A 25,971-nucleotide genomic window follows, 5' to 3' on the forward strand; every position below is an offset into this window, starting at 1 on the left:
ACAGCCTCGCCACCAACCACCACCGACCCCCCTCTCCCGCCGCGAGGTGGGGGCCGCGCTCACTGCGGCTGCGGGCGCCACGTGAACCGCCCGAGAAAAAGCGGGGAACGCTCCGCCAGCTCGCCCGGCTCCCGCCCTGCGCTCGCCCCCTCGCGGGCCGAGGACGCCGGCCGGCTGGGCGCCTCCACTGAGGCCTCGCGCAGAGCCGGCCTCGGCCCCAGTCCCAGCCCCGGCCCCGGCCCCAGCCCCGGCCCCGGCCCGGCCCTGCAAGAAAAGGCTCACCGGGGACCACCACCGGCGCTTCTGGCGCATTTCCTCGCCCTCCCAGGACCTGGAGCCCAACCCGTCATCACTGAACTTCCTCCTCTGGCCGCACTTTCCGAGCCACTCACAGGGCCCGAGGTGGGGGTGGAGGAAGAGGGGTTTGCAGAGAAGAGAAACGGGAGTTCCGAAGCTGCTTGGTGGCGCTTGCATTGCGCTGGGGGGTCGGGGGCTGGGGAGGAAGGGGGCAGTTTCAAGGTTGGCCAACTTTTGTAAAAATGGGGGGGGGGGGGGGGGAGACAGGCGTTGGCCCCTTTAAGATTCACTCTCCCCTCCTCTCCACCTCCACCCCTGCCTTTCCCTCCCTCTCTTAGAGGCCAATTTTGTTAATTAAATGTTTTGTTTGCAACGCAGCTCTCATTCATTGCGGACACGTCATTCGGAGCAGATCTAAGCCAGAGACCAGATCTCATTAGATAAAGCCCATCAGAACTAAGAAAATGGAGGAGCCACTAATTAAAGCTTTTAATTGTGCGGATTCGCTGCAGCAAGGCAGCCGCTTTATCTGAAATCTTGGAGGGAGAGGAGGCAGGAGCCCAGCTCTGCCCAATCCACACTTGGTCGCCCAGGGGAGAGGGGACTGGGAAAAGCAGTGCCCATACTACCAGCGCCCCCCCCCCCCCCCGCCCCGAGACACACACACACACACACACACACACACACACACACACACCCCTCTCCCGGCTCTCCCGCAGCGTTTTAGCCAGATCTTGGTTGTTTTTAAAAAGCTCACAACCTCAAAGTCAGACAGTTTAAAAGCCCTTAATAAATCGTTCTGTGGTCCCAGCCAGCCCTAGGGGCCCAAGGGTCGGTCCCCTTCACCTGGTGGCCCGAGAGCGGATTACTCCGCCCTTCAGTGACCCTCCATGGAGACTAGACAGCTCCTCCAACAAGTGTCCTCCTGCAGCGAGATTCGGGAGGAGGGGTACCTGAGAGGAAAAGGACAGTGCAGGCCTCCCACCTTTCCACCCTTGTGGCATCTTGATGGGCAGAGGGAGGAAACACTGAAGAAAGACTTCAGAGATTCCTCAAATTGGGGGCTGAAGAGTTGTCAGCTGCCGATGAGCCCAGAGCCGAGTTTGAGGCCATCCATTGGGTAGAGCTAGAACTCATCCCTCAGAGACAGATCTAAAAGGCTTTCATGAGAGCATCCAGTTCAAGAACAAGCCGGGCTCCAGTTTTCACATTCAGAGGAAAAAAGAAAGGAAGGAGAATACGGGCCCAATTAATAAGGCTCCGGCGGCACACACATCCTCCACTGCTCCGTTAAGCCACCCGAAAACAACAAATGGGCATTTATATTTGGCCTCGAGTATAGGGAAAGGAGTGGAGAGTCCCAGGAACCCACTTGCCTAAACTTGTCCTGAGGGAATGCAAGTGGACCCATCTTCTTTTTAATTAGTGGGAATCAGAAGCAAAGGTTTTTTGAAGGCACTTGGAGAAGAGATGCATCTGTACCCTTCACCGTGTCTGAACAGCACTGTCAATTTTTCCACTTCAAACCACCGTCCTTTCTTACCCCAGTTTTGTTCTCTATTTAATTACAATACTGTCAAAGCTCATGGCACTGCTTGGAAGGAGGACCAGAAAGCATTACACTCATGCTCCCGCTGGTTTTCCAACATTTACCTCTGAAAGAACACTTAGTGAAATTAATGCTGCCATCTTAATTTCTCAGTAAAAGCCCTCTCCCATCATGTATTTCTTTTACTTGGCTGATTGAGGATGCCAGCAGAGTGGACATAGGTTGCTTCATTGGAATAATCAAATGTCATTTTGCTCCATCATTTTACACTAAGGATACCACTGGGGTAAATATACACACACTCAGCTCGGAACCACATAGGGATCCTTTTCAGTTTTAAATGCAGAGTGAGGGAATCACAATGGAGCTAAACTTTGAACAAAATGTCTCGTCCACTGATTTGCTGCCATTGGGGAAAAAAAAAGAACAAAATTTTCTACTAATCACTATAAAGAAAACGGTTTAGAGCAGAAATTTAAATAGAATGCAATTCTTTTAAAAAGTGAGCGGTTCTTGAGCTTGAGCATTTCTCTAGTATCAACGGTGTGTGCGTGGTGGTTTTTTTTTTTTTTAATTACTGGATGTTGAAACAAAACACCTCCTAGAAGCATTCATGTGCATCAGTCTATCAAACCATTTACTCAAATTAAATGTGTAATCCTTCAAATGCCTCCTTTCAAATTAATGAGTTTAAGTAGCTTGAGTTCACCTGAAAAGATCCTATAGGCACCTGACCTCCTGAATTCTTTCCATTAATTGCACTGAAACGTGTTGGAAAAGACTGCTTACACTGCCATATGCATGTTCCTATACATTGCTTTACAATGCAAGATTAGTATATTCTATAGTCTCTTTTCCTGAATCTCTTTTGGGAACCAAGGGTAATGATACAAATGACAACAATAAACCCCAAATCGGAACATTCCTCAATAGTTAAAAGCTACAGATTCTACATCACAAACCACACACTAAAACTGAGCAGCACAAGCCTCCAAGTAACAGTATATAAAGAGAAACGTTACCATTAAGTTTTGGCGTTGTCTTTTCCTGTAAGCATTACAAGTCTTTAAACTGATGGGTAATCAGCATTTTTCACAAGGAGACACAACACAAAGAATGGATCAGTTTTACATGCAAAAAAAAGTTTAAAGGTGCTTATGTAAATATCATAATTAGCCACCACATTAGGCAAATCATTTCTCACTAATTTCGCTTTTAAATCAATCTTTTGTCTCCATTCTATGTAGATCCCTACCTTGCCTTACGAAAGCAGCTTAACTCTCACTTGAGATGTTTTACTTTTAGCAGAGGGTCCGGTTGGGGCTGACCACTTAAAATTTTGGTCCCCAGAGTGCCCAACTTTTGCACACCTCGCGGCACCAGATGGGCAGTTTTCATTTAGTGTAGCATTCGCCATTAATTTGCCATTAAAAATTCGAAGATTAACCCATGCTTCTTGAACCCCTTAAATTCAGCCAACCAGCAGGTTCTTGAGGTGAAGACTACAATGTATTCTCCTAGGAGCTCTGCTCCTTTCCGTAAAACCCTTGGTAACCTTTGGCCTTGCCACTGCTCTACTTTCCCATCTTGGGAAGGGCAGCCAAGTCTTACCTAATGTAGTCATTTCTGCAAAGGATCATGCCGCTCTTGGTGTAACAGGACGTGCCGATGTCACCCAGCTGCGCCTGGCAGCAGGAGCACTTGAGGCACCGGCTGTGCCAGTAGCTGTCCATGGCATAGAGCAGAAAGCGGTCCGCAATCTTGCCCCCGCAGCCTGCGCACCGCTTCCAGGAGAGGGAGCCGGCCGTCACCGGGGGCGGCTGTGAGCTGCTGCCCGGATTCACCATGGTCTGCAGAAGGCGGGAAGGGGAAAGGGAGAGAAATACAAAAAAACACGGGCGATGCAAAAGTTAGTAAAGTGCCGCGTGAGCTGGCGAACAGTTCCCCCCCAGACCTGCTGGAAGGAAGCAGCAGGGCAAGGGCGGGAAGGAGGGAGAGGGGAGAGGGAAGGAGGGAGGCTCGCCGGCAGCAGCCGCCTGTTTACTTTTCTCAAGCTTTGTTCTGAGGCCACGAGCTCCTCTCAACTTTCCAGCGCTCGCCACTGCTGACAATTTCAGCTTGGGTCCTGTCAAAACTCCGAGAGCCAGGCTCGGCGGCGCGCTCCACCCCTCGCGGCGCCTCCTCCCAGCCCCCGCCTCCGCCCACCGCCCTCTCCTCCCCTCCCCTGCCGCCCGCCTCCAGCAAATGAGGGTCAAACCCACCCACCGCCGCGCCCGGCCCCTCCCCAGCCCCGGCCGAGCCCCGAGTGCGAGCCGCGGGGAGTGGGGAGGCGGCCTCCGCCGGAGCCACGTTCCCTCCCGAGCTCTGCCCTGGGAAGTGCAGCTGCAGTTCACAAGTTGGAAATAGTTCGGTTTTCTGAAAAGGGAGGGAGGAGCAGGCCGAGGGGAGATGGAGAGCGTGGTGGTGGGAGGGGAGGGGAGGCTCGGGGACCCGAGAGGGAGAAGGGGGGGGGGGGGCGGGGGCGGTGTGTAAAGTTGCGAAACTGGTTTTTCGTATTTTAAACAGCACCTTTCACATGCCATTGTGGTGACCGCCATCTCCCATTATTGTTCCAAATCTCATTTCATTTTGAAGATCAATGAGTGTTTTCTCTGGGTTTTCAGGACACAGGCAAGAATAATAGATCATTGAACTTTAGGATGCCTGTTAACTTCCTATACAAACACTCTCCACTTTGGTCTCACTAATCTGCCCTTGATCAGCAATTTAAATGCTAAAGCTTTGTTCCTCCAAGGGGGTGGGGGTGGGGGGGGGTTAGGGGAGGGGTACAGATAATATGGGAGAAGGCACTATTAAAGGATGCACAAGTTACATTCGAGCCAGTCCTGCTGTCACCAAAACTGCTTTTAAAAATTCCCCACTCTTTCTAATGAATGTCATGAGAGAAGCAACTGGGGTATAATATGGGAATCAATTTATAAAGCTTAGCCTAAACCGATTAATTTGTTGCCTCCAACCCGGAGTCCAATAAAGTCCTAGTGTTCCTCCAGTCACTTATTCTATAAAAAGATCAAGTTATTTACTGCCAATTAAGCAGCCTGTTTTGTCTTTGTCCTCTGTAAGCCGAGAGTGTGGGCTCCCCCCAGGCTCCCAGCTATCTGCTCAAGACATTCAGCTGATACCTCAGAAGGGAGAGGGCGAACTTTGCCTGTCCCCGGCCCAACTTGGCTGCTGAGGGGAAAGAAAAAAAAAAAAGAGGGGAAGGGAACGAAACAAGAACTCGGGTTCCTTAAATAGGCCGATTTTAAACACATTTCCTCCGAAAGAGTCCCGGAACGTGTGTCCAGAGACCGCACAATAAACCAGAATAAGAACTGCACCAATTAAGCTGTAACAAAACCCTGAGACTTGGGAAACAAGACCACTCTAAAACCCATTAGCATTGCATTTATCCGAATGCATCATACCTTTATGTAAATTGATTTATCTGATGCATTTACTCGAGGAATTGCTTTTTGTTACAATTTCAGCCCTAACCCAAATGAATCTGCATTTCCTGCCCTGGGTCTTTAAACTGTTTCCCCCAACGTTTTAATCGCTCCGAATTCCTTTTTAAAAGGGGAGAGGGAGGGAGGGAGGAGATTGCAAGCTCTTCCCCGCCCCCCTCTTTGGTGAGAGGTAAATATATATGTATATTTTTTTTTTTGAAAAGGAAACATTACACTGAGAAAAGCATCCAGTAACCCCATTAGCTAAAGCTCTTAAGGACAAGCAATACCTTAATGCTGATTAAATCTAAAAGAGATGAATCAAGAGGACTGACCAGAAACTGACTCCCCTGATAACTAAGGACGGGCCCTCATCAAGTTTCATTTAGAGTTGGAAAAAAAAAAAAAAAAGAAAGCTTTTAAGTTAAATAGGCTTATACTCTAGTAATTACATAGCCAAGCAATTTAGGTCCTGGGATAGTCAGTGAAATAGAAAGCAGAACTGGCAGCTAGAGGCAAAACCTGCCCCCCTTTAACAACGTCTCTGGCGTTTTTTAATGGAGACCAAGGGAGGGACAAACGGAGAGCTGGCAATTTGTAGTACAAAAATGGATGCTTAATTCATGTCTTGATTTTAATTAGGTGATTCACCGGATTTCTCCTGGATTGGAACAAAAGACTTGCTAACCAGGAGGAATGTTTTAAAAGACCCAGCAATCCCGAATCCTGCTCACTTAGATCCTTTTTTGCCACTGTTTCGGAAACAGTGTTTACTGGGGGGGGGGGGGGGGGGGGGAGGGAGGGTCGTGCCTATCTCCCCCACACTACTTCTCACACTTAAACCCTCCAGGCAGCGCCCGCTGCCTTTCCCTTAGGAACTGAAAACCTCCCCACCCCCTCCAAGGTCCTCACCAGCCCGGGCTCCGAGAACCCTTTTGTAAGCAGGAACCGCTACAAAGCTGGCGGCCGGGGCTGCCCTCCGCGCTCGCTCGCTCGCTCGCAGGCCGGCCTCGGTAGTTTCAGACTCGCGCATTATCCAAGCCAACGTATTGTTTACTTGCCATTCGGGACGGTGGAGGGAAGGAAGCCCCAGGAAACAGCGCCGGCCCCCAGCGGTCCCCTCCTCCCACCCCCCCGCCCGGGCTCCCCGGCGGTCCCCTTACCTGCTTCTCCCCTATATTGCAACACTGCGAGAGGCGGCGGCGGCGGCGGCGAAAGGCGAGCGAAGCCGCTCGGCTTCCAAGGAAGGGGCGCCTTGGCTGGAGGGAGGGGGGGTACTTGCAGAACCAGGAAAGGGGAGGATGGGGCTACGGGCTTTTTTTTTCTTTCTTTTTTTTTTTTAAAACGCGTGGCTCTGAAGCTGGGTTGGGGGGGCCCCCGCGTAAGTGGCAGGCGGCCGGGAACAGAAGTGTCAGTCTCAGTCCTCGCCCTCCGCCTCTGGCTCCGTGCGAGCAGCGGAGGAGCCCTCGGCCCGCGCGGCGCGGTTCCGGCGCGGCGCAGCGGCAGCAACTGCTGCAATCGCTGCTGCAAGTTTGGCAATGTGGCTTCACTTTGTAGATTCCCCGCCCGGCGGCCCCCGCCCCCGCCCGCGCGCCTCCCGCTCCTCCTCCTCCTCCACCGCCTTCCTCCCTCCCGCGCGCTCGCTCGCTCGCTCGCTCCGGGCTGGCGGCTGGCGGCGGCCGCACGGCCGAGCCTCCTGCACCTTCGGCCGGGGAGCAGCCGCAGAAACAGCAGCTCCGGGAGCGGCGGCGGCGGGTGCGGAGACCGGGAGGCGGGCCGCCGGGGAGGCGGGGAGCGGCGGCCGGCCGAGGCCCGGCGCGCGGGAGCCTGCGCCGCTGCCGGGGCTGCTGCCCGGGTCGCCGCTGCCCTGCTCGGAGGCGGCGGCGGCGGCGGCGCTGGCCTCTCGCGGGCTCACTCGCTCCCTCCGCGGTCCTCACACATGTGTTACTGACAGAGCAGAATCCCAACTACTCCCCGGCTCCGCCGCCGACGTCAGCGACCCTCAGCCACTGGGCGGCCGGATTGTTCAGGCGGAATAATAAAACCTGCCAATCCGGGGAAGGACAAAGGGATGCCTGAAACGAGACTCCGGGGGCGGGGGGGAGAGAGCCTGGCGGCGGAGCGGCCGAGGGAGGAGAAGGCAAGGGCCCGATTCCCGGGACCCGGCCGCCGGGGACCCGCCCGAGCTGCCCGGCGCGGCCCGGGATCGCCAGCGGAGGCGCGGGGAGCCGCACCTGCCTTCCGAGCGCGCGGGACGCTCTCGGGACCCGCACCCGTGCGCCCCTTGGGGATGGACCTCCCCTCCAGCGGAGGCGAGACCCAGAGGAAACTTAACTTCACCCCTTTCTCAGAAATGGGTCTTTTCCTGTTGGGGAAGAAAACTCTTCCCCAAATCTTAAGGGCGGTGGGCTTCACACACACGCAGAAGACGTGGTTTAAAAAACAATTCACGGTGTTGGAGATTTATGAAGTTTAGTTAACTAGGGAAAACCAGTAAGGGAACCCACAGATCCTACATACTGCTTGCTTCACTACCCCCCCCCCCCCCCCCCCTTCTCATTAACCCGAGTATAAACCAAATGCCTAGTAGGCACTTCATAGGTATTTGTCAATTGTTGGTGATCAATAGATCACAATCCTTATTTTTGAAGTTGAGGAAAACGGGGGTGGGGGGGATCCTTGCTGGTCTATCCATCCTGTTGTGGAGGATGAGAGGCCGAATTCCTTAGGGCCCTCAAAAGCAATGGACGTGATTGCAAAATTCGCAATCTCACCGCCGCTGGAGAGTAAGAAAGGTCACTTCCAGTATAAATCAAGTTTTGAGGAATGCTTTTAGGGTACTAGCCTGGGAGTCTCTTTCCAGGGCTGAAGCTCAGCCTAGATGCTTGAATACCTAGTCATTCAACTTTATCTTCTGTGCCAAATAGGTTTAATAAATCCCTGATCTGAGGCTAATATTAGGTCTGATTATTATTATTAAGTTCCAGAGAGATTTTTTCTGGTGGAAATTATCATGAAAGTGCAAAGCCCTTCTGCTAAGTGTCATTAAGTAAAACCAGCCGTGTGGGACAAGTTTTCATATTGCCTTACACTCCGCACTGCTAGGTTGAGAAAAGGAACCTGCAGGAGAAGCTAGCTAGACAATGCAGACGTGAAGCACCTCTGGGTTTTGTGTCTGAGTGGAGATTTCTGTCTCTCACACCATCAAAACTAAGCTGCAAAAGAAACAGTAATCATTGCCTGTAACATCGAGCAGAGGACCTTTTAAATACCAGTACTCATTTCTTTATACTTCTCGCACCAAAATTAAATTAATTTTATTGATTGGTATTTAAACTTGCATTTTTATGATCAAGTGCTCATACGAAAAACAGTTTTTTTAATCATTAAAACTACAGTAGTGATTAAAATGTCCTGTACAGCAAACAGCTGCAGATGGGTGTGATTAAAGAAGGCCAACTTAAAAGATGTAATATATTCCTTGAAGGTTAGTAAGAAGGAAAACTAAGTTAAACCAAATGAGGAAAGGAACCCCACGAACAAATAATGCATACATTTTAATTCCCTGGTTCAGTGTTAATTTGTTAGTAATTTGTAATAGTCAAAAAGAGATGACACAAGATCTTAACTTACGATTTGTCATGTACAAGTAAGTTTCCTCCTCCGGGCCTTAATTTTGTCATCTATAAGTTAGGGAATTAAGCAAAATGGTCTTACTTGCTCCTTTTAAAAAAAAAATATTTTCTTAAATAGAACACATAATACATTGTTCTGTAATGGTGTGGTACTTTAAGTATTTCCTGAAGTATTAATGCTACAATAAAATCTTTAAAAGGAAATGTTGGAAATTTAACCAGGCACATGTTCAGATACCACCAAGTGATTCCCCAAAAGGATCCACGTAGTTTCTATGGAAGGAAAGGAGAGAACGAGAGAATGATGGATAAAACTTTGAATATAGAACTCTAGTCTAGAAAGGGCCCAGCAGGTGGTTTTGGTGTTAGTACTATTCTATGTGTAGTGAGGTCCTTACATATGTCCTGGTAGATTAGCGTGGGTGGAGTATATTACCAGAGAGCTTTATTTGCTGATGTTGTGGTTATAGAAATACAAAAGCGATAATGGCTAACAGTCTCTTCTGGGAGGTAGGGAGTAAATACATTCACTGTAATCAAAATTTCAGGTGTACTTTAACCACAGCGCCACCACTGGGCGATTTTTATTTTTGCATTCTTTGCATTTTGCAGTCCATCCTCTTCTGAAGAGCAAAATTTGTGGTATGAAATGCTTGAATGAAAAGCAGTGTCAATCTTTTATTTCAACTGGTGCTAAACACACACAACTTCATTATGGGTAGGTGATTTCTCTATTCAGGTATTCTTCAAACAAATATAAAACAGTGTTCAAAGGAGTAATCCTGGTATATAGTGAAATCACCCGAATTCAAAATAATAATCTTATATTGTGCCTAGAAGTTTTAAGAAAACTCTGCTGGCATCATACATTCATCATTCAGCTTACTCACCTACAATGAGAAATGCGAGTACATTGCTTTGGAAAAGAAAGAGAAACTCAAATTGTTTCTTTCTTGAGTCTTAAAGGTAGAAACCATGTTGATACTAGATCGAGCTGTCATTTCCCCTATTTGCCCCCAAATTATATGTCCGTACCTTCCCTTCTTCTTATTTAAGTCCTTCAATCATAACCATGTTTCCATTCTCCAAGTAACAGTTCTCTAAGACTCTCCGGTGGACTGACAGAGGTTCCTCACAGACCCATGTTGCCTTACATACCCTGAGCACAGCCAGACTATGTGATACTGAAATGGCAACCTCCAAGACAAAGTCCCCCAGCTCTTTCTCAAGAAAAAATATTTTATCCTTGTAAAGTCAATGCAGAACTGGTTGGGAAGGCAGTCTTTTTTAGGGAGGAAATTTAAAAAAATATAATCTGCCTACCTTTATTGCTGCCATCACAGAGATCCCTTGAAATCTAAAGGTTCAGCCAAGGTGAATCCAGCAAGATTGAGTCTAGGACAACAATTCCAAAATGTTAAAGAGTGGAGAGAAGAACCGGGAAAGGTAGTTACCTCATCAAAAGATGTAAAGGAGGAGGAATGGCAGTTAGGTCCATGCCCGTTTTGTATGATGTTGTTGGCTGGGGGGTAGTACTGCGCAATAAACAGAGTCAGGTAGACTGCGGCAGCATTTAAGGATAGGGCTTTAGCCCTGGCTTGGTGGCTTGGTTGGTTGGAGCATTGTCCCATACACCAAAAGGTTTTGGGTTCGATCCCGGTCTTTTTAAAAGGATAGGGTTTATAGAAAACTCAACATATCAAGAAACTGCATTTTAAAGAACCATACCCTGGTTTTAAATATTGATAATATTAGTTTAAGTCTTTTAAAATCCCTAACCAATATTTCACTACATGTTTCCTGTGATAAAAGAGTTAGGTAGTTACTATATTAGAACATTCTTGTGTTTTATTTATTTATTTATTTACTAGAGGCCCAGTGCATAAAATTCGTGCACTGGTAGGGTTCCTAGCTGCTGCCGGCTGCCGGCTGGGTACTTCCTTCCTTCCCATGGCCGGCCCCACCCCCTGGTCAAACTCCTGGAAGAAATCCCAGTCGAGGAGACAATTTGCATACTATCCTACCTAATAAAATAGTAATATGCAAATTGACTGCACCTTCGCTACGCCCAAGCCACGCCCACCAGCCAATCAGGGCGAGTATGCAAATTACCCAACAAAGATGGCGGTTAATTTGCATACGCTGAGGGTGGGAGGAGTGAAGAGTGAAGACTGAAGACAACTTAGAAGGAAGACGGAGGAAAAGCGGAAAGCAAGATGGCTGCCAGAGGGAAAGCCCGGGCGGGGCGGGGCGGAGCAGGGCAGAGTGGGGCGGAGCGGGGCGGGGCGGGGTGGGTGGCAGCGGCACGCGGGTGCAGGCACAGTGGCCGCTTGCAGGATTTTTCCTGCAAATGGGCTACTAGTGCTTTTATAATATAGGATTTATTTATTTTTTAATCCTCACCCAAGATATGTTTCTACTGATTTTAGAGAGAGAGGAAGAAAGAGAGAGAGACAAACAAAAACATTAATGGGAGAGAGAAACATCGATGGGTTGCCTCCCTCACATGCCATGGTGGAGGACCGAACCTGCAATGTGACTTAGAATCCAACCCATGACCCTTTGGAACCATGCTCCAGCTAACTGAGTCACACAGGTCAGGGTGTTTGTTTTTTTTAAGCAATCCAAATATCTACATTTGGTAAATGTCCCATCAAATTATATTAATCAGTATTTAAGAAGTTCTATCCTAACCTCTCTTTTATAGGGTGAAAAGCATAGTGAAGTAGATTTGTTACAATAAAATAATTAGAAGATCACTGAGGAAAACGAAACAGCATTGATATTGTTGTGATAAGAAATATAATTTAACTTGTAGATTTTTCTTTTAATTATTCTATTGGCTTAGGATATTTGAAACTCCTAGACATTATGGGAAAGTTGAAAAAGATGATGGCAAAGAAGGAAATACATCTCTGACAACTATTTTGCCTGACATAGCAAGGGCACATTTTATATTGGCAAGAAATGACTCACTTTCTTCACATATATTAATTAAGGTAGGAACAGGACTTTTAAAATCCCCCAGATCTGCCTCAGAGCTATCTGTAAATCTTGTTATATGAATATGCTTCATACTGATGATATCATAGGAAAAATATTTGGCTTATTGATACTACCTACTTCCAGGACTGAATTCTGTCAACAATATTCAAACACAAGTGATATTCTACATCTATTATTGCAAGTAAATTATCAGACTGTATACGTGAGTATATTAAATGTTCATTAGGGTCTTCTAAATGATCTACTGGGTTGACAGGCAATGCTTATTAAAGCCGAGTTACATTTTATTATGGATAAATTTAATTTTGTAATAGTTACAAAGGAGTGTATGTAGATATCTGGGCCATTTGTGTATATATGAGGTGGTTATTACTAAAATATATATTAAAATTATAAATCCAGTAGAAAAATAGCAATTCCATTTAACATTAATTACAGTTCCTATCCAAGATGATGAAAATGAGCATTTATTGATGGAGAAACTAAAGCATTAAAACATAATTCATTCCCCCTTATGTTCCCACTAATTGTTCTTGGTAAAAGAAAGGCTAATAATTCAAAAATTTTAAGTTACCAAAACCACGTGTGTTTTTTTCGTTAGTGTCACTTTTAATTATAGTATTGATATAATTAAGCACTTTCTCTATGTAGATTTGTAATAAAATATAATATTTTAAAATATAATACTGGTTTCTATTTGCTCACAAAAAAAGTTGATGAAAATATGATAATATTTATTCATCTAATTATAATGAATGACCCTGGTGGAATTAGGGGAGTTCAATCCATAGCTGTCCATAGACATGAAAAACACACATTTCTACTCTATACAGTGCCATAAATTTTTTAGAATAAAAAGAACAACCAGATATGGATTTTTTTAAATAATAAAATTGGATAACTCAATTGACTAAAATGTGTTCCTTCCACGCAGAGGTACACATTATAACGTCATCATTTATATTTCTCAACATAAATCAAATTTCATAATAAAATTGTTTTTGATGAATCACCACTTCTTTTCCAGCTTCAAAACATTCTGACAGAGAAAGCAAATTTGTCGATTTCTCTATATGATAAGAAATCACTGAAAATATACTTAAGACTTTTAGTCTAAGATGATAATTGGGGGGGTCTTTAAAATATATATATATATTCACTCAAGTGATGCCATTTAAAATTTTGGGAAGACAACTCAAGAATAAAATAGAGTTTCTTTTCAGCGTTTTTTTTTAGAGCCATCTGTTGTGCTGTCTGACAATAAATAAGGCCAGGAGAAGTCATTACAGAACAATACACTGGAAACAATTCGCTTCAAAGAAAGAATTAAACTTAAACAACGCTACCTTCATACATGTTTGTTCTAATTAGAGGGTTAAAACATCCAAGCATTGTACCCAGATGCCTCTCTTTTCTCTATTTTTATTGCTTTTCTCCACTGAGATAACATTTAACACTGCATTGAAATTCCTACTTACTGCTGTGTCCAGTAGTAAATCCTGGCACATTATTAGAATATCTGCCCTGTTATCAGCTCAGTCAGGGAATGAATTATTGACTATAACTCATTGCTGGGAAGACTACGTATGACACTCCAGTGAAGTTTTGATAATTTCTAGAAGTCATGGTAATTTATGGAAAGGGGTTTTGATTGATCTCCCACCACCTATTTTGCACCTATCAGTAAATAGGACACATATTGATGGCCTACTTGAACTACATTAACAATATGGGAATTCACAACTTAAGCTTTTTTTTCCAGTACAATTTCAATTAAAACAGTAACTCAGTTTCTATTAATTTTCTTCTCTGTGGTTTACCCATGGGAGTGGGGAATCATAGACCTAGACTACTGAATGCATAATATCACTATTCTAAAAATTATTTAAATACTAGCGGCCTAGTGCACAAAATTCACGTATGGGTAGGGTCCCTAGGCCTGGCCGGCTATCAGGGCTGATCTGGGCCTTCCGGCTGCCGGTAGGGGCCTTCCTTCATCCCACGCCGCCTCCTGGTGGTCAGCGCATGTCATAGCGAGTGATCGGTCTCCCGGTCAAACTCCCGTGGGGACAATTTGCATATTAGGTTTTTAGATAGATAGATAGATAGATAGATAGATAGATAGATAGATAGATAGATAGATATACTCATTTGTAGCCATTTGGGAAGAAAGCCCTGAGACCATTGGAACAGGTGAGGATAGAGCAAAACGTAGACTGAAAGATTTTACAGTGTCTTCAAGTGTTAGCATACAGCTGATGGAATAAAAGAGAATCTTTATAATTAACAGATAGTAAGCAAGTTTTCATTTGAAAGAATGTAATACATTTGATATAAAATTTACAGATACCACTTAATGTGATATAGTTGTCACTTTAAAGTCCATTTTTCAGAACACTAAACAATAATCACTAGCAATTACAACTTTCTTTTAATTTAGGTTTGTTTTCTTCCTGTCTCATTTTTGCTACATTATCCAAATTCAATTATTTTTCAGTATAAATTCTACTAACTGGACAAATGTTTCCCTATTTCTTTACTGAGTTTTCATCATCATAATTTCATTATTGTTTTATTTACTACAATTGCTTCCTAGAAAAATTACCCATATTTTCAACTATTAATATAGGCCATGCAATACAGCAAATAATATAAATAATAATTTAAAGTTTAATGGTTATTTTCTAGATGACATTTAAAGCATGTCTAGATTTCTAGTAATTTCAACTTATACTCAAATAGTATTTAGTAATCTGATACAAAAATAATGGTGTCTCTTCACCAGCACAGTCAAGATTGGGGGTGGGTAACTTGACTGAGCACTTGGGTTAAAGAAAGTAATTCTTTCTTCATTTTATCTTAATTTAGTAGCTTCTAGCAGTCATATAAACAATCTCAAAATTAAAAGATAATGTTAATGGAAGAGTCTGTTGTCATAGGATAATGGTTTCCTGCTGCTAGATTAATGCAGTGGCAATAATACTGGAGCAGTTATTGAAAATAAGGGGAAGACAAAGCCAGGAGAGATTTATTTTTTAAGCAGGTGTCATGGATTCTAGACACTGTTGTGCTACAATTATTTGGTTTCAATTTTGCCAAATGGCTGATAGAGAATTATCTCTTTTTCCTGATGGATGTGGGTGGCAGAATGATTTTTCCTGGTAGCCCCATGACCAAAGAATACATTCTTTCTAGCTAGAGGAACAGATGTGTGTGATTCTTCCTATCAACAAGCACCTTCTAAAGGCTGCCATTTAGAGAAACAAACATAAAAAATGCACAAATAAATGTGTCCTTTACAAAACAAAACAAAACAAACAAACAAAAAAAACCAAGCATCTACTGATCAATCATTCTAGAAACATTAATAACACCCCCCCCAACACTGACACCCCAAATGCATTGTTCTACAGCAAGCCCTGGCAAATGGCCTATAGGACAAAGCTATATCCATGGATGTCAGCCACTGCAGCCAACTATCCTGGACTTATTTCTTTGAATACATATGATAATTTTGGACCATTCCTGTGGCATCCTCACAGCATTGTGGTAGTTAGAATTCTAAAATGTTCCCAGGATTCCCACCCCCTGGTAGAACAGCATCCCCTCTTGAGTGTGGACCTGACTTACTATCGTGAGCATTTTTAAAAATATATATATTTTTTATTTATTTCAGAGAGGAAGGAAGAGGGACAGAAAGATAGAAACATCAATGATGAGAGAGAATTATTGATCGGCAGCCTCCTGCATACCCCCTACTGGGGATTGAGCCCAAAACCAGCATGTGCCCTTGACTGGAATCAAACCCGGGACCCTCCAGTCCGCAGGCCAATGCTCTATCCACTGAGCAAAACCAGCTAGGGTTGGTGAGAACTTTTAAAAGAGGGTCTAAAGGTCAGAATGGAAGAAGTAAAAGAGATTAAAGGAACAAACTGCCATATGTGAGAGACATCATGGAAGGGACCTATGGCAAGGCCCTAAAGGTAGCTTCTAGAGCTGAGAGTGGTCCCCAGTCAACAGCTGGGACCTCAGTGGATAGGAACCTCCGTCCTAGAGCTGTAAGCAGGTGGATCCTGGCAACAACCAGTGATCTTGGAAGAGGAACTTGAGCCTCAGAAGAGATGGCAGCCTGGTGAGCCACTGAGCAGAGAACCCAGCTGTGCCATTCCCCAACTTCTTACCCACAGAAACTCTGAAATCACAGGTGGGTGTTGTGTTAAGCCACTAAGTTTACAATAATCTGTTATGCCCCAATAGAAAATTATAATACAAAAGCTGTGAGAAAAAGACAAATTCCTTCCCTCTAATCTGAATTCTACTTGCTCCTTGTTGTCCCATCCCCCTCCCTAGCAGAACTTGGAGCAAAGAAACTAGAGAGTCCTCATTACAATAAGGTGTGTATCAGTTAGGATTTGAGTTTATAATCAGCAATAACCAACTCATGCACAACTCATGCTCAGTGGCTCATCAGGCTGAAATCAAGGTGTCAGCCAGGCTGCCATCTCTTCTGAGGCTCAAAGTCCTCTTCCAAGCTCACTGTATCTTTCATACAGAAATGTATAAGGGATTCTAGAATTGACATCAGACCTGAGGACCAATTTGAGAAAAAGCAAGAACAGAGGAGCTCTTTAGTCACGAAGCAGGAATTTCAACAGTAGGCTTTTCGCAGGAACAAGGTGGTTAGTGTGGTGTTGCGAGTACAGGAACCTCCAACTGTTCCCATCCTTGGGCCCTATTTACTGGGCATTCTCAGGTCATATGACTGCCTCCTTGACAAAAGGAAGGAGCAGCCTCTTAAACTTTCTTAGTGGGCAAGCCCTGGAAGTCCCCTCTATAGAGTAAGAGAAAGGCAATACCCTAGAAGGAAATAGATACTAGACAATAAAAAAAAAAAGTGACAAATGTCAAATGTCAGCCAAAATATATGTGGCTAAAAGGTGAAAGCTGGAATTACGGATGAGGGAAAGACAAGCACATCCAAAATGTCATAAAAAAGCGTGAGTGTTGGGCCACAGGAGATCTCATAATGAGCCTGAGGAACAGACTTCTGTAGCACATGGGGGGCATCTGAACAAATTCTAGATCCAAGGACCCAACTGGCTTTCTACAGGTCCCACTCTTGGGTACACTAGACCAACATAGAGCAGTCTACCTCTTTTATTGCCTAACTAGTGGCCCAGTGCATGGATTCATGCACATTGAAAGGAAATTAATTAGGAGAAATATTTTAATATTGCTATTCCCTTTTCTCTATAATAGAAGTGTCAACCAAATTCACGATCAACATTGACAGATGGAAACACATGCATGCGTTTGGCAACAGCGAGAGATTTATATGTATCATGCATGCGCAAGTCGTCAATGTTCATTTTTAAATTGCCAGTGTGCATCATATGTACCGGCCAGTCAGTCGGACGGTCGGATGGATGTATGGTCGGTCAGTTAGCCTTTTATATATATAGATATTCATTAATGGCCTACCTGTCACTCAATCGTAAGCACCATCTTTCTCACCTCTTGGGACGATGTGTCCATGACTGTTTTAGAGAGTGGGGCAGGAGGATATTACTTACACATGACAGAGTTATTATGACCAAACGTTTAAAAAGGCAGTGGAAGAATGAGCCTGGTAGACACAAGGGCATTGAAAGATCCATATTGTCCTGGCCAGTTTTTCTCAGTGGTTAGAGCACTGGCCCACAGACCAAAGCATTGAGGGTTCAATTCTGGGTCAAGGACACAAAGAACCTGTGCAGGTTCAATTACTGGCCCCAGTCAGGGTGCATGCAGGAGGCAATCAACTGATGTGTCTCTCTCACATTGATGCATGCTTCTCTCTCTCTCTCTCTCTCTCTCTCTCTCTCTCTCTCTCTCTCTCCACCCCCCACTCCTCTCTACCTTCCAAATCTCTCTCTCTCTCTAAAAAAAAAAAAAAAAAAAAAAAAAAAAAAAAAAAAAAAAGGAAGAAAGAAAGATCCATATCAATTATCTTATAGTACAAAAAGACTCATGGTTTTCTTTGTTTTTGTTTTTACCTCCATGACAATTTTACTATCTGCTGTTCATTTGTTTATTCAAAAAACATTTATTGAGCACCTACTATGTGCCAACTAGTGTTGAGTGTGTTGCAGATAGAACAGCAAAAAAGCAAAGCCCCTGCTCTCATGGTGTTTATAAATTATCATACGTTAGATAGTGGTACCTTCCATGAAGAAAAACGAAGCGGGATAAAAATGAGAGGGAGCAGTGGGACCCAGTGGAATGGGTCAGTGGTAGACTACAATTTTATGTAGGTGAGTCAGGGGAGATCTCATGATAACATTTGGACAGAGACTTCCTAAAGGAAGTCAAGGAACTGTGAATATGAGGGAAATGGGGTTCCAGGAAGAAGCCCCTGCAGGACAAATGCCCTAAGGAGATATGTGCTGGGCATGGTTGAAAGGCAGGAAGGAGGCAGGGGATCTGGGGATACTAGGAGAGATCAAGTTTAGATTGGGGCAAACAGGGGCTTGGGTTTTCACCTGCATTGAGAAGGGACACTGTTTGAGGGTTATGAGCAGAAAAGAGATAGAATATGATTTGCATTTTGCTGCTGTGTTGAAAACAAACTACAGATGAATTAAGGAGCAAAGAGACTACCAGACAGGAGGTTCTGGCAGTCAGTAATCAAACAAGGGATGATTGTGGCTTGAACCACAACAATAGCAGAAGGGAAATGAGGAGTGATCAGATTTTGCATATATTTTGAATATATGAGGCAGATAGAACCATGGTAGAAATTTACATTGTTGAGTTCATGTGCCTTTGACAGCTTTTTTGGGTTTTCGTGTGTCCTAACAACTATCAATTCAACTATCAATTCCCGTTGGCTTCTGAGAAGTTGGGTAGGACACTCCTCCACACACCATCTTCCACCCGACATGATTCCCCCTCCGACATGCTGATTTTATGCCAGAAATAGCCACAGTATTGTTTTTCACTCAAATATTTCTACTTTTAACTCAGATGGGAGACTAACAAATACTGGACCTCTCAGTGTGTGCTGGACCCCAGTCTGGGTTCTTTCCATAAAGCAACTCATTTTATCTTCTTAACAACCTGGTATAATAAATACCAAGTCCCTCCATTTTAAAATTGAAGAAACTCAAATCACAAAAGTCAAGTGATTGCTCAAGATCAGTGTCAAAGCTGAGGTTCAAAACTTGGAATCCTACAAAGCTTTACAAGTTGAAGAAACCATTCACAGCCCATTCCTATTCTCCTAATAAATCAGTATATGGGCTTCATTTAATAGCCTTGTGCAACCTTAGTTTCTAAATTCATGGCTCTCAACTGTAGATGATTTTGACCCCAAGTGGACATTTGGCAATGTCTAGGTACAATTTCGGTTGTCAAAACGAGGGGCAGAGAATCACTATGGGCTTGAGTGGATAGAGACCAGGGATGCTACTAAACATCACATAAGGCATAAGAAAGTCCCCTACAATGAAGAATTATCCTACCCAAAATATCAATAGTGCTGAGGCTGACAAACCCTATTCTAAACCGTCCTATCTAATAAAAAGGGAATATGCTAATTGACTGTAACACCCTCACAAAGGTGGTAGTGCCCACAGCCAATAAGGAGGGAATATGCTAATTGACTGCCATGCCCTCAAAGATGGCGGCGCCCACAGCCACAAGATGGTGGCACCCAGTCCCCTCAGCCCTGCTGGGGCAGCAGGCGTGCAGCATGGCCTGGCCCGCCCCCAGGCGGGTCCGGCCGCTCCACACACCTGCCTCCAGAGTCTGCCAGTCCCCTTAGCCCCCTAGCTGCCCAGGGCCGGCCTGAGGTGCAGGCAAGCCTTGGATGGTGGCTGCCCAGCCGTCCAGGGCCAGCCTGAGGGACGACCAACAACTGAACAAGTAGGCTGTGTGGGGTGACCAGGCCGGCAGGGAGGTTAGTGAGGGATGACCAAATGGCTAAATAAGCAGGCTGCGTGGAGTGACCAGGCCGGCAGGGGGGTTAGTGAGGGACGACCAAATGACTGAACAGCAGGCTGCGTGGGGCGACCAGGCCGACCAAATGACTGAACAAACAGGCTGCGTGGGGTGACCAGGCCGGCAGGGGGGTTAGTGAGGGACGACCAAATGACTGAACAGCAGGCTGCGTGGGGCAACCAGGCCAGCAAGGGGGCCGTGAGGGGTGACCAGGCTGGCAGCGGGGGCTGTTGGGGGCGACCAGGCCAGCACATAGAGGCAGTGAGGGGCGATCAGGCTGGTGGGGGGGGGGCAGTTAGGGGTAACCAGGCAGGCAGGCAGGTGAGCAATTAGGAGCCAGTGGTCCAGGATTGTGAGAGAGATGTCTGACTGCTGGTCTAGACTGGCAGTTGGACATTCCCCTGAGGAGTCCCATATTGGAGAGGGTGCAGGCTGGGCTGAAGGGATCCCCCTCCCCCCTGTGCACGAATTTTGTGCACCGGGCCTCTAGTCCTATATAATACAGGGTAATATGCAAATAGACTGAATGGCAGAACAACGAATCAAAGTGTAATATGCTAATGATATGCTAAGGCTGCTCAACCACTTGCTATGATGTGCACTGACCACCAGGGGGCAAATGCTCCGACCAGTAGGTTAGCTTGCTGCTGGGGTCCGGCCAATCGGGACTGAGCAAGATGGGCCAGACATGCCCTGGAGCCCTCCCGCAGTCCCTCCCTGGCCCAATTGTGCACTGGTGGGGTCCCTCAGCCTAGTCTGCACCCTCTCACAATCTGGGACCCCTTGGGGAATGTCGGAGAGCCGGTTTCAGCCCGATCCTGCAGGCCACTCCCCTTGAGAGGGTGCCAGAAGCAAGGCTCATGGCTGGCAAGTGCTGCTGCAGCAGCGCGATCCTCTCCTGATCGGGACTGATTGGGCACGAGCCCACTGCAGGCACAGTGGGGCCGGGATGAGTGGGAGCAGCAGGTAGGAGCTGTAGGCAGCATTGGACTGCTGATTTTGGCCCAATCCCTGCAGGCCACTCAGAGGGACCCCACCTGTGCACGAATTTGTGCACCAGGCCTCTAGTTATTTAATAATCAGACTGTCATAGTAGAAGTAACATCAATTGTAACATTTTTATTAAAAGTATTTTCATTATGATGCCTTAAAAACGGAGGAAGTGTCTGTAGCCAGAACAATTTCAGTGTGTTGCTTGGGGTAAAGCTTACAGCCCTACAGGGAAGTTTTACCCAATATGCCCTATGGCACAATGCTCTGTGGATATAAGTTTTCGAGTTTATATATATAAAAAGTTAGATATGTGGAGTAAAAAGTTTAGTGGCTCCAAAGTGCGAAAGCAAAACTGAAAAATGTCCACAAAGGTAACTGGTTAACTTGACACTTGCAATATAATTCAATTCTTATATAAGAACACTCAAATTGTATTTATTGTGGGATGTATATGATATGATTTTGGTAGATATGCAAAAAGTAAGATTTTCTAAGCGCTACAGAAATCTGATCATAGACCTGCAGTCAATCAGTTTATAGAGTGACTTCAGGAAACCAGGCAAGACTGTACCTGAATGAAGTGAGTTCTGAGACATGTCAAGGTTTGAAGGAAGCACATTTCAGGCAGCAAAACCAGCAATTGCAAAGGCTCTGGGGTGGGAATAAGCCTGGTATACTCAATGTAAGCTGGCATTGCTAGCATGGAGCAGAACAGAATGTGTAGCAGATGATGTCGGAGAGAGACAGAGCCATTAGATTTTAATCTGAGCACAATGGGAAGCTGTTTGAGTGTTACTAGTAAACCGAGTGATGTCGTAATCAGATTTTGTTTTAAATTGGCTGGCTCTTGGGAAAGAATTGATAAAAGAGATGTATGGCAAAATCACTACAAGTTTACCCTGGGATACACTCTCTCCTTCCTCTTAGAAATAGAACCCCGAAATTAAACTGTATGTATTGCTGCCTAGAATAAAAGACTATAATTCCCAAACTTCCCTTGCAGCTCCATGGACCATGTGACTAAGATGTGGCAAATAAAAAGTGCAGATAGGACTTTTAGGAAAGTGCTTAAAGAGAGCTGATTCAACTAGGCAGGGACCATTTTTTTGTCTTTAATAATTCCCCCTTTCTTGGACCTGAAATGTGGATCTAATGGCTAAAGTTTCATCATGAGATAAACTTGAGGATGGAAGTGATGTACCAGTCTGAAGACTTACTGAGATGATGGAGCAGAAAGCTAGAAACGCTGGTGAAAGGGGGGCCCCTGATGATACTATGAAGTTGCCTACACAATGCTGGAAGCTGGAATAGTTACTTCCAAACTTAACGTGAGAGAGAGAAATAACCTTACGTTGTTTAGGCCACTGTTAATTTTTAAAATATAGAGTTGGAATAAATTCTAACTGACACAGGAGACAAAAGTAGAAGTGGGAGAGTAATAAAGAAATTACTGCAGTGTGAGAAAAAGTTGGTGTGGTGAGTGGTGGGAATGGTGAGAAGTGTAGGATTCCAGATATACCCTACAGGTAGTGTTAAGAACATAGCTGATTCATTCTGTGGGGGATTGGAGAGAAAGAACAAAATAAGGATGATCTCTAGTTTTCTGGCAGGAGCTAGAATGGAGGTTGCCCTTTCCTGAAATGGGGAAAGCTGGGAAAGAGGCAGGATTATGAGTTAAATCAAGGTTCTCTTTTGGACCTAAACATAATAATAAGGCTGAGATCTCCATTTAACATCCATGTGGTAAAACCGAGAAGTCAGTTAGATCGTTACCTCTGAGGCTTATGGGAGCAGTCTGAGCTGTAGAAAGAAGTTATCAATATAAGAAGCTATTAAAACCATGAATGAGACGATAGAGAGTGATACAGAAAGGGCCCATGATTGCGCCCTATGGTCATGAAGAGAAGGAAGAGCCCAGTGTAGGACCTGAAAGGTAGGAGGCAATAAAGTGGGAGGAAAACCAGAGACCATATGAATACAATATCCCAAAGGAGGACAGGAGTAAGACCTTTAAATGGTGCTGAGAGGCTAAGATGATGATTGAAAATTGGTGACTGATTTGGCAAGATGTCTTTATTGGGAAAAGAGTGCCCAGTGAACTTCCTTCCTCCTTGTGTCTCATTGGCTAAAACAAGGTTCTATGCTCAGTCCTAGACCAATCATGATCAAATCCCTGGGCTGGGGGAAAGAAACACCTTGCCTGAATCAGTGGATCTCTGGCCTGAAAATTGGGAATACATTAGCAGAAAACTAGGAGCAGGAAGATGGTTATTGTCTGGGCAATAAACAGTGTCTGCCATAATGCTTTTTATTTTCCCATAAAAACCCCACACCTCATCACAGTTGGAGCTGGTACCACATTTGACACATGTGGCAAAGCTATCTGGCACTCTTTTTGCTGTTGCCATTGATCCTGAGCTGAACTGATGCTCAAGCATTTGTATATTTTTAATCACAAAATAATCACTCCCACCTTCAAGAAGTCCTATACACCAAAGACTTCTAAAACTAAATAAAGATGCTGCCAAGTGAAAAAGGAATTGTCTGCATAGCTTTTTCCCCTCTGAAATACTAGAGCCACCTGCTTGTCAACCTTAGAAGAGTAAACACACTTTGGTCACATAAAAGCTAAAAGTTACTACTGGCCAAGTTTTGAGGAAAAATGATGTTAGAGATTTTAAAAAAATATTTGTCCAGGAGAATTATTACATGAACCTCACATTTCTGTATCCCTCAGCTTCTCTTTCTTCATTCTCATGTGGAACCCCTCTCACATGCCTTTATAATGCCCCTTCAAGTCAAACATTAAATCGTCATTTGTCTCTAAGACCAAAGCAGGTTATAGGAACTAGCCTCTCTTACGTCCTCTCACTCTGCTGTCATATATAGCAGTTGTGCTTATAAAATGTGTGGTTGGTGATGGGAAGCAGGAAATGCTGCCTTATTCACAGAATTGTGCCTGTGGGACTAGGCCTGGCCTCATACTACTACTACTACTACTATTACTACTATGACGACTAATGATAATAATAATAAATAAACACTACTTTGTTTCTCTAAAGAAAAATCTGAAGACACTAAAGGCTGCTGGAGCAAGACTAATAAGGAAATAACAACAGAGTGCCTACTATGTGTGAGGGCCTAGCACTGGGTCCTCAATAAATAATAGCTCAATGAATACAAGAGACTGCAAAACATACAGAGGTCTCTTTCCCTGGGGGCTCTTTTAATTTCATCTGAGGAGAGTTAACAGGTAAGGAATATTTGAAGGCAGGAAGAGAATGTTGGCATGCCATTTATATCAGCGGAAGAACGGAGACAATGCAGATGTACCAGATGGCAGTGGAAAGGGGAAGATCTATCAAATTCAAGAATGAGAAGAGATTTTTAGGGGTTCTCTGGTCCCACCCCCACATCTCATAGTGAGGTCAGCAAGGGAGTGCAGGTCCAGGATGCAGTAGAGATCACCCTCCAGTTAGAGGCAGAGACTACCCTTTCCCAGGTTGCACTCCCTCCACCTCATCACCTGGCTGTCTCCACCCGCTGCCGATGCCTGGATATGCTCCCCTTTATTGAGGGGTGATGTGAAAATTACAACACACTGCACCCAGCCCCCCACCCCACCCCCATGCTCAACTTTTTCTTCTGGGTGCATGCTCTCATTCATCCTTCACTTTTGACTAAAGTCACTGAGAATGGTCACCTTGTAATAATAATCTCTTCAAGCGTTTGACACACGCTGTTGTTTACCTTGACAACAAATCATTCACTGCCATCCCCTTTCTCCTCTCTAGTGAAATGTGTTCAGGTAGCCAGGTGCCAAGCGCTTTACAAGAACCTGGAACCGGCGCCAGAGCCTCTGAGATGAACTGTGATTGGTCTAAGCCTGAGGCAGTCCTTGCCAGTGATTGGTTTAGGAGTGGGCATGTGGCCCAGTTTGGGCCAATGCGATGTCAGAGGAGGTTAGCTGTGGGTACTTTTTTGGGAAAGTTGTATCTCTTCTGCCTTTGGCTGCTATTTGAGGATGAGATGCCTGGACCGGCCTTAGCCTCTTGTGACCATCAGGGGAGTCACCAATACACTGACTGAGGCAAAGGGAGTGGTGGAGAGATAACAAGGACCTGTGTCTTGAATAATGTTGGTGGTGCCTGAATTAAACCAGAAACTTCTGGTCTCTAACTTCTTGTTCTGTGAGGAAACAAATACCCTGTTATTCTACCTACGTTAACTGGGCTTTCTGATCACTGTAACCAAAAGCATCCTAATTATTATGAGGGGGGAACCTATCTTCAGAATTTCTAATAATCCTGAAGAGCTTTGTTTTATTTTCTGAAAACAACAACCATGAGGGCTGTCTAAGGATGACGATTCCTGCAATAAGGCTTTGCCCGTGCGAGGCCTCCCTGGCACATGATTCCTCCATGCTCTGTCTCTTAACACTCTTGTTTCCAGAACGTCTATTGTTTTTAATGTGGGGTTTCGGCCTGAGCCAAACCTTGTTTATACCATTAGGGTTTAACATGCCTCACGACTATTAGGTTTCTCCTATTTCTAACCGCCTGTTTCAGAAGGCTGGGGATACTTTGGGGGGGAGGAGGGGATTAGACTTTGGAAGAGGAAACAAATTCTCAAAATCCGTCTTAAGGTTCCTAATATCTACTTCCCACCAGATGGATGGGATTTCAGGGTTTGGTGAAACCGTGATGTATACATTTGAAATTTATAAAACGTCCCCTTTGTTTCATTTGTTTGAATGAGGGCAGTAATGATATTCCTTCACTGTATATAGTTATTAAGAGTCCTTTGCTTATGTTAAGGGGGCTTATGGAAGGTTTCAGCCAAACACAAAACCACTTATTAGGACAAATAGAGCTTTTAAAAGAATACTATACTCTCATGAATAAACTAGTTTCTGATTGGCTAGAGTTGCAATTTAGCTTTTATCAGTAATTAAGGGCGAGCCATGGAGCAAACTCGTTAGTTGACACCAATTACAATTGGTAGACGAACTAATGAGTCCAAG

General features: G+C 44.9%; 1 protein-coding gene across 3 annotated transcripts in view; it reads right to left on the reverse strand.

Annotated features, from left to right (window-relative positions):
• The window catches only part of LMO4 (LIM domain only 4), a 20,309-nt gene extending 13,046 nt beyond the window's left edge, over window positions 1-7,263 (reverse strand). The window contains exons 1-2 of one of the 3 annotated variants that reach the window (XM_079776265.1): window positions 6,498-7,263; window positions 3,458-3,696 (exon numbers count right to left, since the gene is read on the reverse strand). In XM_079776265.1, the coding sequence (XP_079632391.1) occupies window positions 3,458-3,693 (236 nt within the window). In that variant the 5' untranslated portion in view covers window positions 3,694-3,696; window positions 6,498-7,263. Of the gene's footprint in view, window positions 1-3,457; window positions 3,697-3,890; window positions 4,013-4,111; window positions 4,556-6,497 lie in introns of those variants that run through there. The other 2 variants (XM_079776267.1, XM_079776266.1) reach the window with 2 other exon arrangements.
• Between the last annotated feature and the right edge of the window lie 18,708 nt (window positions 7,264-25,971).

This window comes from Cnephaeus nilssonii, assembly GCF_951640355.1.
Source record: "Cnephaeus nilssonii genome assembly, chromosome: 7".
In the NCBI taxonomy this organism is placed as follows: domain Eukaryota; kingdom Metazoa; phylum Chordata; class Mammalia; order Chiroptera; family Vespertilionidae; genus Cnephaeus; species Cnephaeus nilssonii.